Genomic DNA, 14421 nt, shown 5'->3' with positions numbered 1-14421 from the left:
AACTAAAAATATGGCGTGCAATTCAAGAAGTTAAGAAATATTAGTTGTTTGAGCGACAAGAAGCAACTATATAACCACGTAAAAAAAGATTTTTGAACAATAAAATGAATGCTGAGAAGTTAAACTCTACATTTTATTAATAATTCAATCTCCTGCTTGGAACAAAATGGCATGACAAATAGTGTTTTGTTTCTAGGAGCATAATAATATATCAATCGTTAATATAATAAACTGAACAAATAATGTAACAAATCCCAGAAAGAAATTATGTAAATCATCGCCACCCACACACACGCTCGCTCATAATTAATATTCTAAGTCAACTGAGGTGTGAATTTATTGTTGTTACTTTGTTTTTACTGAATTTTTATTCAATTACAACCCAATAATGTGATACTCTAAAAAATGTCAGTATCAAAGCATCTTTAAAAGTCAACCGATTTTGGCAATACTTGGTTAATTACTATTTATATAGATATTTTACCCCATAGATATATTTTAGTTAGCATCAACTCACTTCCCAAGCTTAATTTTGCTGATTCAACACTAAGTCAAAATTTCTTTGATAATTATTCTAGTATTGTTTTAGAAGTATTTATGTTCTTACAGAACCACTGAAAATTTTCTGGTTTCAAAGGCTTTGAATTAGAATTTATTTGGTGCTGTCCACTTAAAAAAATATTTTTGTCGCATAAAGAATTAAAAAATGTGTTTCCTCATTCCACGATATTATGTCAGGCAGCGTATTTCGAGTTCACACATTGAACTTGGTGCGACAGTATGTAACCAACGTAATCTATAGGAATAACAATGGATAACTTAGATGCTCTTTTTAGCTGCTCTCTCGATAAGATAAGACGGGGGTCGAGATGATATCGAACAAGAGGCCGAGACATGAGGACAATCATTTGATGTAGCTTCCATCAGTTACCTGTATGACCAGCACACGAGAGCGCTTGTTGATTCATTTGTTTCATTCTGTAAATATCTTCATTGAACAGTGACAAAGCATAGTGAAGGCCGTCTGCAAAAATTCAGGAAATATTGAACAATTATTTTCTAATTAAGGTAGGAAGGGATAAGTAAAAAACAAATAATTGAATATTACTTTTTTAATACTGCGCAGGGAGTTAAAAAGTCTTGATAGGCTTGCTCAAGACAAGGAATATTTTCAATTAACATCGCGAACCAAGACCCTTATTACAAGCGTCATTCGACAATAACATCTCCAAACAAGTTCATCATAAAACATGGGAAGGTTATCAGGTCATCTCCTACCAGGCTTCTTCTTCATATCGTTTGCCTTGTGGTGGGCCTATAACATTTTCTTCCGTTATTACGTGTCACGTAAAGAAGCTGTCATTAATGGCCGCAGTCGAAAATGTTTAAGATACAAGAGCAGTTTGCTCTTCCCCTGCCATACCTGCTGCAATGGAGCTCCCGTCGAGGCTTTCTTGATTGTAGCCGCTACCACCATTGGCATCATCGGTAAGTTTTGTTTTGTTACTTAGTTTAGTAACTCACCAGTAATTATTAAGCTCAAATTGATTGTTATATAATGAAGGGGAATTTTCAGCACTATAGTATTTTCCTTCTTACTTTTTAGCTTGATTATGAACATGCCCAATTAAATCTGTGGTAATTTCGATTAACTAGATTTATAATTTTTATATTCAGCTGGCATATTTCCTTGGTTGTAAATAGCAAAACTCACTAATCGTGACCAAAAAACAAACCTTTTTAAGTTGATCAAAGACCATAACGTGCAATTATATTTGTTCTGCAGGTGAACTTGTAACGGGGTTCAGAGGAGGACAGTTCGTCAACGTTGGCAACACGCAGCATATGAGCATGTATTTCTTCTTCGGCCTAATGGCGTTTGTCAACATCCTACTGCATTACAAGTGAGAAGCCAACGTTGCTTAAAGGCAAGCAGGCCGGTGGGTTCATTCGTTGAGATCCATCAGCCCATTCCTGCACTTTCTTCACAATATATAAAATATATTTCTTTCATTTTACTAGATAGGCCAGTCAAATGAGTCAAAATAGGCCAGTTAAGCAAAATATAAGCGGATGCAAGTTCGGCTGATAAAGAAAACCATAAAGATCGATAACATAAAATGTGAACAATAACAAGAAGCTGAGGGAATCTTCTCGATCTTGACTATCAACGTTATCATGCAATGCATTGGTTGACTCATGAGCATTGAGCTGACATTGCCTACGTGACTTAATTACGCAGCATAGTTATGCTTACGTGACTTAATTACGCAGCATTGTGATGCTTACGTGACTTAATTACGCAGCATTGTGATGTTTACGTGACTTATAGTTACACAGCATTGTGATGCCAACGCGACTTAGTTACACAGCATTGTGATGCTTACGTGACTTAGTTACCCAGCATTGTGATGCCAACGCGACTTAGTTACACAGCATTGTGATGCTTACGTGACTTAGTTACCCAGCATTATTAGGCTACACTAAGTTAAATATTAATTAACCTAAAATTGTCATTGGTCTGACACCACGCTAAACTTCAGCATTGCAGGTAAAAAGTTATATAAGTCAATTTTGCACACGAATGTTGCTTTCGATATGATTTTAATCCCAATTGTAGATTATATAACTAATTCAGCAATCATTTTTAAGAAGACCTATGTCATATCAAATTTCAAATGACCGGGTTCATATAAATTTCTACGTAATTAGTTCATTGTTTTAAGCGAGTAAAACCACTGAACTGCAAAATCAACGTATCATATATAGTTGCAATGTTACAAAGGAATGCAATGAATTCATATCAATTCTTAGCATTTGTTTCATTCCATTAAAAGTTAGATAGCATTTAAGGTAAGCTTGCTCTGGTTAAATTGCAAGCAGAAAAAAGGGATTATCAATTTCTATGTTCAGGTCCGTGGATAAACTCAGATTCATTCTCTTGTATGTGGATAAATTTAGATGCCATATATATAACTAATTCAGCAACCATTTTTAGGAAAATCTATGTAGCTAATATCTAATATCCAATAATTTTAATATCTAATAAAATCTAATAAAAAATATCTAATATCTGATCTAATATAAATAATATCTAATATCTAATAAATAATATCTAATAACTAATAATAATCTAATAATTCCGAATAATCAAGTTCAAATCAATATCTAATTAGTTCATTGTTTTAAGTGAGTATGTACAATTAACCATCGAAGTACAAAATCAACTCAACATATTTGCAATGTTGCCGCGGTATGCATTGAGTTCATGTCAATTCGTCGTATATGTTTCATACCATTAAGTTAAATAGCATTTAAAGGTAAGCTGGCTCAGATTAAATTGGAAGCAGGGAAGAGGGATTACCAATTTCTAACTCCGTGGATAAACTCAGATTTATCCTATCGTATATGAATAAAATTTAGATGTTAATATTGAAAAAAATATAATTTGCAGATTTTCCATCCCACCTTCAACGGACTACGCCGTGGCATTGCTCGCCATCGTCAACGAGGCTCTGTTATTTGCCAACCATCTTCACGGCCGCCCGCCCATGGACGTTCTGGTGAGAAATTGTTTGAAGGTTATCACTTAATTACTATTTTTTCAGAATCATGAAGTGTTAGACTTTATTATTTCTCTACCAGCTGATCTGTTTCACGCTAGCCATTCAAATTATGAACGGTAATTTTGATTGATCGGGACCATGTCAATGAATTTAGCATGCTGCATGTGTAATCGTATATACATAAACAAACACAGCAGCTGGCGTCACGACGAAAATTCTTGGAAGTGGCAGGTGTTTGTGGGCTTCTAGCAACTAGACAATTTTAAATTAAAAGGCCAGTATAAACCAAAATTCTAATTGCTAATGAATTAAGTTAACGTATGAAACAAAATTTAACCATAAAAATCATATTACAAAAATCACACCACGACATTAAAGACGATTCGAGCAGACAGCAGCTCCTAAGAGAAAAAAAGTTTACTCGAGAAAGCATGACAAGTTGTTGCAATTCATTTCAAGCAATAACCATTTATCTTGCATTGATTTTCCATTGAACCATGTCACATTAATGAGGGCAACGTGTGGGTCAAACTTTGATCAATCTCAAACTGTGAAAGTCAATAATATTCCAGAGCGTCCGTGCTTATAACGCGGAATTACTTGATATTTTTCAAGGCATCACTCACTCCACGCTCACTTTTTTTATAAAGTCAGTCTGGCGCCACCAACCAAGCTTTCTTTTGCATAATTCATGCGTCTGTTCCATTGATCGCGATGCATGCCCCAGGTGCGACTTTCAGAAGCAGGAGTGAATATCCGTTTGTTGAATAAACAATTAACATTTAATTTTTATATCATAAAATTTCCCCGTTTTATTTTATGTACGATAAAATTCGGCATAAATTGAAATATATAGAACATGATTATTTTTACCCTACATTTAACTTATTGCTTATAACTAATGACGAAGATAATTCAATTATCCATGTTCACAGTATAATGAAATTTAAAACTGAAACTTGGATCATGATTAGAAAAATAACAAACTCCAATAACTTTGAGCGAACAAACGTTCTAAAAGTGCACAAAAAAAACATTATATCCATTGATTTCCTGGTGGCTCAGGCGTAACAGGAACAACATAAACTGGATGTGATTAATAGCTTACATAAGCCAAGAACGAGAGATCCTGCATGTCCTTTAAGTAGATTCACATCCAAAAATATGCTCAAAATTCCGTTCCGTAATTTATACATCCGAAAAATCGATGACGTCAAATTAAAGTGAGCGTACGAAGCTTTACTTTTGCTGCACAAGTTGAATGATGCATCATTGACACATGAAACTGTACTGTGATCACGACACGCGCCCCATTACTGCGCCCGACACGCGCCCCATTACTGCGCCCGACACGCGCCCCATTACTGCGCCCGACACGCGCCCCATTATCCCGACACGCGTCCCATTACTGCACCCGACACGCGTCCCGTTACTGCACCCGACACTTATTCCATTCCTGCGTCCGACGCGACTGCGCAGTGAAATAAGTGTTAAATCGTCAAAGACTGAATGCGTAAACAAGAAACGATCAACTTATGTTCCGTTTTAGCTCTCGCCAAAACGGAACATAACAAGTTTTTATGAAGAATGGACTATTGCTAAGTTTTTTAACCTTGGTGATAGATGAAACAGCAAGCTGGTAGCGGGAAAAACTTCGCTAAAAAATCGACTGGCATGGAGTATGGACGGGCAAGAAACACAAATATTGAATTTGAATGTGAAAAATATGCATGGAAATATAACTAAAAAATACTGGCCCGAAAATACAAGCTCCGTACAAAGAGTATTACAGGTACAGTAAATTTGAAACGCAATGTGCTAATAAGAGACCCACACCATAACAGTTTATAGGCAGAAAACATGCCAGATAAGCTTCCCAAGAAAAGAAAATAAGAATTTTCGAAGACGGAACATTTATATTTTCTACATTTTAAGATAACTAAGAAATCCACAACATGAATTCATATGTGTGTCCCGATTCAACTTGATTGTTGAAGAATTATATTAGTTTTTACAATGAATCCATACATACGATTTTTTGGATACAGAGATAAACTATTAAGTCGAGGTACGTATCTCTGATATTAAACGGACTTCATGCGGCCACATGATTTTAAATGTCAAGATTTTTAAAAAGGTATCATCATTATATTGACATGTGTGGTTACTAATGCCAGGTGAATAACTAATCCTTTGCAATTGTAATATTTGACATCGTTGAAGAAACGATGAATTATAAAAAATAAAATTATTATAAAAAGTTATAAAAGAAAATTAGTTGTAGAGTATTTTTCAGTCTTTTAACTTAGTCTTAAAGTCTAAGTCAGTCTTTTCAGTCTTAACTTAAGTCATTCAGTCTTTTATTTTTGTAAAGCCTGTCACAGAGAACATAGTCGGAATTTCACCATCAATTAATTGGTGAATTATTATTTGGGTAAATTCTTTTTCAAATTAATTTTATTGGTATGTTAAGTTCGAGATATTAGTCCTCATTCGAAGGATGAGTCTGAATACACAGAAAAAAGACTGCAGGAATAAATAGCCTGACAAACTTTTATGGCTAACACAATTAATTTTACACATTTGCTAAGACAAGGCATTATAGAATTCAAATTGATTAACTCCTTGCTTGAAGGCTTGTTTAAAATTTTCTCCAGCAAACTATCATTGTAAATACCAAAGGTCGGAGTTTATCTGAACAACACCTAGTAGTGGTAAAAATAAGTGATAAAAATAAATAAAAAATAACCATACAATCTATGCCATAATATAATGCGTTTTAACGACGTAAAATATACGATTTCTTAGCGAAAAAAAAACCAACAAAATATTCAGCGGTTCATTCTCAACAAAAACACCGAATTTAAAAACTTTGCACCCATGGTGACCAGAAATTTTATCAGGAAGCAATTTATCTTTTAAATCTCTGAAAAATCTATTTACTTTATGCCTCTTCCTCGTGAATTATTCTTTCATTCCAACAAGCCGTGTTTTCTTTATCGAATGCAACGAAAATATCTTCAACCGTAAATAATGTTCATATTCTACAATGTTTAAACAACTCAATATATATAACTTGATTTAACAATATTCTAATTCCCTGACTTAAAATTATTGTAAGATTCTAGACAGAATCAGTCCCTGACACACTATGTCTGATAATTAGACCAGATCTGCTCATGAAAATTATATACATAAAAACTGGTCCACTAATTTTGAAAAAAATGCTGTTGGTCATTACTGGAATCAGCAAAATATTATAGTATATTTTTTTCAACGGGCAGGATGTGGAGGGGAAGCCCAGAGATTTCTTGTAATGTAGCTTGCGGCGATTCGAGGCAGGATTATTAAGTGAGAAAAAACTCACTCGTTGGTAAAAAAAAGCGGGATTTTACACCGACAAAAAAAATGGGCTGGGAATTTTAGTGCATGCTAAACAAAATGCCGGCAGGCTGGGCTTCTCCCAAGAAAAACGCAAGTCAGAGAAGCATTTATCAATAAACGATACTGATTACATTACAATTAGCTTCGTATAATTATTGATTATGAAGAATAATTTTCTGGATCAATATTCGCTAATTTAATTCATTTAATATGCTTTTCGCGAATCCAATTTAATTACGAAGGATATATGTTCATGTCATATGTTGTGAATTTATTTAATTATATTCAAAACATTTTCTTTGATTTAAAAAAGGAGTTCAGTTCTACTTGCCTTGTAACGAATAATTCAAATAATATATGGTCGAAAAGTATTTTCTCTACTCTATTATAAATTAATTGATAAGTATTGAAATTAATTGTAGAAATTCAAACAAATATTGAGAAGATTCGTGGAACGTAAGCATTTGAATCTGTATTTTAATTTACTTGACTCGTTCAGGTGCATACTTTGCTGCTGTACCCTATGGCCGCGTCACTTCTTTGTGGCGCAATAGAGATGGCGTACAGGTGTCAAGTGTTGGCAGCTCTTGGCAGGACGTACGGCACCATCGTGCAGGTAATGTGTACAGGCGGCAAGTGTTGGCAGCTCTTGGCAGGACATACGGCACCATCGTGCAGGTAATGTGTACAGGTGTCAAGTGTTGGCAGCTCTTGGCAGGACATACGGCACCATCTTGCAGGTGATGTGTACAGGTGTCAAGTGTTGGCAGCTCTTGGCAGTGAGTACGTCACCATCGTGCAGGTGATGTGTACAGGCGGCAGGTGTTGGCAGCTCTTGGCAGGATGTGTGACATTATCGTAGATGCAACATTACAAAGGCACTATCATATTAATGCCAAATATCTGCAGTGAGATCTTGACCATTGGTCTACAGGAATTGAAATAATTACTTGACAAGCACTTGCTGACAGCCACGAAGGCCGTTTAAAGGAATCGAAAAAAATGTGCAATCGGAGCTGCATTAAATGTTTTTGTGGGCCAGATGGCGATGCTTGCCTCGAGTTGTTGACTCTCTGGTGACCTCAAGAAGACTTTGAAGGTTAAAGTCTATCAGGGCACTCAACGCTAGGTACGAGAGAGACGTCACTGATTTTTTTCTAAACAACATATTGAAGTGAGAATCAAAACCCGTGCAAAATGTAATCAATAAAACAATATATCTCTTTTTAATTGTCTATTAATAATTTTCAAGGGGTTGTTTTCTTTGAATTGATGTAAATATTCTAGCAATAGAATTCAATTTATTTTCTCGTTACAGGGTACGTGGTTTTGCCACGTGGGTTTCATTCTCTACCCACTACCGGGCATGAGAGTTTGGGATCAAGAAGACCACTCCCAAATGACGGTCATCACCACCCTCTTCACCGTACACCTCGCCGTTGATTTAATCGTCTTGATGGTCATTGCTGGCATCGTGAACTTAAGGGTGCGGATGATGGATCGACCGAGTGTACAAAGAGTCTTGAAAAATATCAACGTTAGATTTATGAAAGATTCAAATGGCAGTAATGGCGATGCTACAAGAGCCATGATATCGGAGTCTGAAGACGAGCTATAAAAAAACATGAACTTTTATACCCAGTATGTTTAGAGGCATGCCTTTTGTAATTCGGTTTAAAAATTATTACTGGTACACCATATAGTCTAAAATGATTTTGAAAGCTCGCCAAATGTATGGTTATCAAAAATGATTCGGATGTAGAAATTATCGTACAGTCATGAGAAATTAGTGAATTAGGTCGAGATTACCATTCGATTCTAAACCTTCCTGTCAAATACATCATAATGATGCTATCTAGATGATATAAATCTATACTTCATATCTAAGGTGCTATACAATACAATCGTTGCCAACAAGTCTTCTCCAAAAAGTTGACTAAAGTATGATGCTGTGACTGGCAGAGATTCCAATGGTCCAAAATTATTAACGGACCTAACTGACACCAATGCGCTACAAGAATCCCTTCATTTTTCTCTCTAACATTACTTTAGTGCATTGGTAATATCAGATCAATCGTGCACTGTTAAGAATATAAGTTTGTTATGAATACGAATTCAGTAGATGTGTTTTTTCAATTACTTTCTTAGAAATTAAATTTAATTACTATTAAAAGATCTNTTTTCGCCGGCTTAGAAATTTGACAACAATTTGTTGTCAAATTTCGCTTAGAAATTTGACAACAAATTTATGCGTTGAACAGCGTTTACTAGTCCATTTTTGTACGGAAAAAAGTTTCGGTCCAAAATGGGTATTTGCTATAGCAAACAAAATTAAGTTGAACCATATATTGTACGTTTAAAAAATCTTAATGAACTCGGAGATCAAAATAAATGTCATGTTACATATATTATACATGTTTTATATACATTTATTATGAGAACAATGATTTAATTAATGCCTCAGTAACACATTTACATGGATACGTGATCAGTATTAATTGCAATATCCTAAATTTTGGACAATTTCCTTATATAAGAGAATCAGATAAGATGAATTTATGCATAAATGTTTCCTACATATTATGCGCACATATGTAAAGGAATGAAAAATTAACATGAAAAAGTGGTAAGATAAGTACTCCATCTGACAATTAATTAATTAATAATCGGGATGATCATTCAGATATTCGATTTCCTGACAATTGAACACAACACAAAATGAAAATAGAGCTAGATGCCGTGCAAGTGTTAAAATACGAGTCTTGTTTAAAAATATGGCGGAAAATACGCTATACCACGGCAGAGCTAGTTTTTTTTTATTGCAAACCAGTTTCGGAGAAAAGCTAATCTCAAGTTATAGTTTCACTATCTAAGAGTGTAGACTCGTCAAGTTATAATATATCTTTCTAACTTGAAGTGTGTCGTGGAATAGTTATAAATATCTACAGAAACCCGTCCTCAAATTATTTGTACAATGTTCTCTCATATTGAAATGCTTTGATAAATGAACTACCTGCATGATAAAGCATAAAATTATGTATTCCGTATCTTAACTCAACGCACGCCGTATTTTATCGCCGTATTTTACGTCATAAAACTGGTAAATTTCATCGCTGTCGAGTTGTGAGCGGCTCTCTTGACTCATCATTAGCATGAAATATGTGCTTCTGAAGCGAAAAAAAATTCTTAGTAACGTTTGAAGGAGTATCGAATACTTTTCCTTCATAATGGATTTCCAGGTCATGATTCATCTTCCGAAAAATATTCGATATGCTTTATTGGCTGTTGAAATAATAACTCGACAAACTTTCAATTCAATTTAATATTTCAGGTAATCGTTCCATAATATCTGAATCAATATATTTTCACGAATCAACGATTCATGAAGGATGAGGGCACATTATTAAATCGAAATATTAAAATTATCGAAGTATGTTTAGAAAATTAGATTTTAGATAGTTTGTCTTCTATGAATAATATACTGGAAGTAACGATTACTTGCGTCCTTAAAAAATGTACGAATACGGTTATCATGTTAATGTATTAATCAGACTTTGTTAAAGACCCCTAATGATTGATCATAACCGTCATGCTGCCACTTGTGTTCTTGCAAAACTGAAATTTGCTCTAAAAATTCGCTGGATGTAATATAATTGAGTAAATTTTTTTATCAACCAGGGAAAATACATGAGCAAATAAAAGTTATTGAGCTGCATTTCATGCTCACTTGCTAGGTTAATTATGCTATGAAATAAGGTATAAGGAACTAACCATACTGAAGTTGGAACTTTCGGCGACGACAACGAAGTGAGAAACCATTACAGAAAAACAAAAATAATTTTTTTTGCAAAGCTGTAATATAGATGGTTTCCTATCCAAATATATTTTGTCAATGTTCCATAATGGATGTCCCATCCATTGTCAATGTTCCACAATGACCTATTAATGAGTTGTTGGCAAATGTTCTATCCAAGGCAACTAGTATTAACTGTAGCAGTGGAACCTCATTTGCATATATCAAAAAATATAAAAAAAAAATCGAAAAAGCGTTTGGGAACGCACATGCATTGTGTTTTCTGAAAGATTGGGGCACCATGAGGGCGTGTGTGCGTGCGGTGCCACTAGGAAAGAGTGGAAGAGAACAAGAGGTGGCGCAGAGTGGCCAGAAAGAAGCAGGAGAAATGGAAAAGACAGTAGGAGATGAAAAGGCGCATTGCGCATAATTTGGTTGGTTGTAGGTGGTTGGGGTTGTTTGGGGCCGGGGAAGGGGGATGGGAACCCGTCGGGGCTTTGGATGCATCACCCATCAGGAAGGTAGGCGATGGGAGGTTGGTGGTACTCTATTTGCATATGTACATGCGTTCTTGCTTTTTTTATTTTTATTTATTTTTTGTATTTTTCTTAATGAATATGATAAGGGGGGATGCTGATAAAGGTGATTGATGATGATGAAGATGAAGGCGATAGGTGAGTCGCTGGAGACTCGGATGGAGGTAGACTTTTGGTTGGTCGGTATATTCTAAGTTTTTGGTTACGTCTTTACTGTACGTCACTCTCGGTGAGTAACGTGCGATGGTGTCATGAATGATTATTGTCTTGTTTTTGGACCAGCTACACCCAACCGTGATTAGAACAACTCCATCCGGGTGCAGCATGGTCCGCTGTGCAGTTATTTGTAGAGAGGTGGAAGTTGGGGACCTTGTGCGAGTATTTTTGAGCTATGGAATAGCCGGTGCTGCCTTGCTATATGGCGTGTGGGGGGAATGTGAGTTGATTAAAGAGTTGGGGATCATACGTTTTTATGGTGGACCAGGTTTTACGTGCACGTTTGTGGAGAACTGTGTTTATTGTGGGAATGTTGCATTGTTCGTGTAGTGTTTGGGAGGATATTAAATCGGACCAGTGTGTGTCTGTGATGCATTTCAGTGCCTTATTCTGGACTTTTTGCAGTTTGGATATTGCTGTTTTTGGATAGTGTGTGTAGGGGTATTGAGTTATTGAGGGATAAATGAGAGCTGACCTAACAAGGGTGAGGTATAGAGTACGTTTCATATTCGGAGTTTTTATTATATATTGTTTACATTCGGATTACATAGCATATAAATGCTATGTAATCTGTGTTGGGTAGTGGTGGTGGGAGGTCATGTGTGTAGAAGCTGTATAATGTGGGGGAGAGGCAGGGCCTTTGGGGGACACCAGTTTGGAGTTGGAGTGGGTTACCTACGTGGTTGCCTATTCTGATGGATGCTGTTCTGTCAGTGAGGTATAGTCTGCAAGTGTTTTAGCGAAGGATGGGTGAAGGTTGAGTTTGATGATTTTGTGTTGTAGTCCGGCGTGCCAAACCTTATCGAAGGCTTTGGTCACGTCGCGGAGAACTATGTCGGTAATGTGTTTTTGTGCTGTGTTTATAGCGAGTGTTTCGTGGAGTGTCGCCAGTGCTGTATGTGTCCCTCTGTGTTTCCTAAAACCGTGTTCGCGGTGTTGCCTAGTGTTGTGTATGTTGTGGATGTGAGGTGTTCATATAGTCTGTTGTTGAGTATTTTGTCTAAAAGCTTCCCATGTATGTCTAGTAATGAAATTGGTCTGTAGTTTTGAACTTGGTGTTGTGATGTGTTGGGTCTGGGGAGGAATATCATAATGGCGTGTTTCAGTGAGTCGAGGAAGTAACCAGTGCAGATGGAGTGGTTGAATATGTATAGAAGGTAAATGTATCATGTTTTTGGGTAGATGTTTGAGTTGGAGGGTTGTGATTCCAGGGGAACCGGGTGCTTTCTGTTTAAATGTTTTTAGTGCACGTGTAGTTCTCTGATGGTAATGGGTGGAAAGTCTATACTGGGTGGAGTCTTGCAAGGTCGACGGCATTGTATGGATATATGAGGTTAGCGAGTGTTTCGTGGAGTGTGGCCAGTGCTGTATGTGTCCCTCTGTGTTTCCTAAAACCGTGTTCGCGGTGTTGCCTAGTGTTGTGTATGTTGTGGATGTGAGGTGTTCGTATAGTCTGTTGTTGAGTATTTTGTCCAAAAGCTTCCCATGTATGTCTGGTAATGAAATTGGTCTGTAGTTTTGAACTTGGTGTTGTGATGTGTTGGGTCTGGGGAGGAATATCATAATGGCTTGTTTCAGTGAGTCGGGGAAGTAACTAGCGGAGATGGAGTGGTTGGATATGTATAGAAGGTAATGTATCATGTTTTTGGGTAGATGTTTGAGTTGGAGGGTTGTGATGCCAGGGGGACCGGGTGCTTTCTGTTTAAATGATTTTAGTGCACGTGTAGTTCTCTGATGGTAATGGGTGGAAAGTCTATACTGGGTGGAGTCTTGCAAGGTCGACGGCATTGTATGGATATATGAGGTCTTGTATGGTGTGAATGTCTTGTATGGTGTGTTCTTGATTTGGTCTTGTATGGTGTGAATGTGTTCTATTTAAAAGTCTTCGTTGTCTGTGCCGTTCTGTGTGAATATGTCCTGCCAGTGTTTTCAGAAGATGGGTTCTTTTTGTTCTGGGGTGTCGTGTTGAATGTTGTTCTGTTTGAGGTATGGTATGGTTTGTTTGGTGTTGGAACCTAGCATGCGTTTTAGGGAAGACAAGAATTTTTTGGGATCTGCTTGTGTTTCCAAAGTGTTGATGAGGTCCTGCCATGTCTGTGCTTGTACGTATATGTAAGCTGTTTGTAGTTGTTGGCGTAGGGCAATGAGTTGTCGGTTGAGTGCCCTACGCCAACAAGTGTCGGTTGAGTGCCCTACGCCCTACGAGTGTCGGTTCACACACACCGACCATCACTTGCACTTGTTGGAGTGTAGCTTGATATTGTGTTTGTTTGAGTAATGTTTCGTGAGTGGGTTTGATGCCGGGTATGATGCGATGTGTTATAGTGGGGATAGAGGTGTCGGTTGCGTCCTGCATGTGTTGTGTCCAGTTGTTTAAATGTGTATCTATTTCTTCTAAAGCAGGGTTTGTTTGTGTGGACACTGTGTACTGGGATAGTGTTTGTTTGTATTGGGTCCAGTTGGCTCTATGGAAGGATCTGCGGGGGCGAGTGGGAATTTGTATGGGGTTAGCAGAAATTGTGGCTATTATTGGAATGTGATCTGACGGTGTGATCGATGGGTCCTGGTTGTAGGTGTGTGTTGTGGAATGCTTTGCCGTTGGTTAAGACTATGCCTGGTGAGGTTGTGCTGTTGTGTGTGATGAGGGTTGGGAAGTATGGGCTGATGTCGATGCACTTGTTCCGGATGATGAGTGAGTGTAATTGTTTACCTATGTGGTTGGATGAAGAATTCCCTAGTGTGGTGTGACTAGCGTTTAGGTCTGCTAGGAGGTATACGGGATGAGGCCGATTCAATAGTGTGTGGAAGTCTATATGTAGTTTATGTAGCCTGTGCGGGGTGGTATGTATGTCGTTCCTATTGTGATGGGTCCTTGTTGGGTGTCAATTGTGATTGCGAGCAGGTCTGTATGGAAGTTGTCGTGTAG

At 37.0% G+C, this 14421-nt stretch overlaps 1 protein-coding gene across 2 annotated transcripts; it reads left to right on the top strand.

Annotated features, from left to right (window-relative positions):
• The first annotated feature begins 938 nt into the window (after window positions 1-938).
• On the top strand, window positions 939-9088 carry LOC108665825 (transmembrane protein 45B). Of its 2 annotated transcripts, XM_047884814.1 has the most exons (6): window positions 939-1488; window positions 1787-1904; window positions 3455-3563; window positions 7450-7517; window positions 7642-7690; window positions 8269-9088. In XM_047884814.1, the coding sequence occupies exons 1-6, from the start codon at window positions 1251-1253 to the stop codon at window positions 8566-8568; spliced, it is 882 nt and encodes a 293-aa protein (XP_047740770.1). In that variant the 5' UTR covers window positions 939-1250; the 3' UTR covers window positions 8569-9088. The 2 variants fall into 2 exon arrangements, with proteins under 2 accessions (XP_047740770.1, XP_018008119.1); XM_018152630.2 differs by lacking the exon at window positions 7642-7690 and having other exon boundaries at window positions 7450-7566.
• Window positions 9089-14421: the final 5333 nt, after the last annotated feature.

Source organism: Hyalella azteca, unplaced genomic scaffold (assembly GCF_000764305.2).
Source record: "Hyalella azteca isolate HAZT.00-mixed unplaced genomic scaffold, Hazt_2.0.2 contig16244, whole genome shotgun sequence".
In the NCBI taxonomy this organism is placed as follows: Eukaryota; Metazoa; Arthropoda; class Malacostraca; order Amphipoda; family Hyalellidae; genus Hyalella; species Hyalella azteca.
Note: the sequence above shows the minus strand (reverse complement) of the source record. Positions and strands in the feature narration are given on the sequence as shown.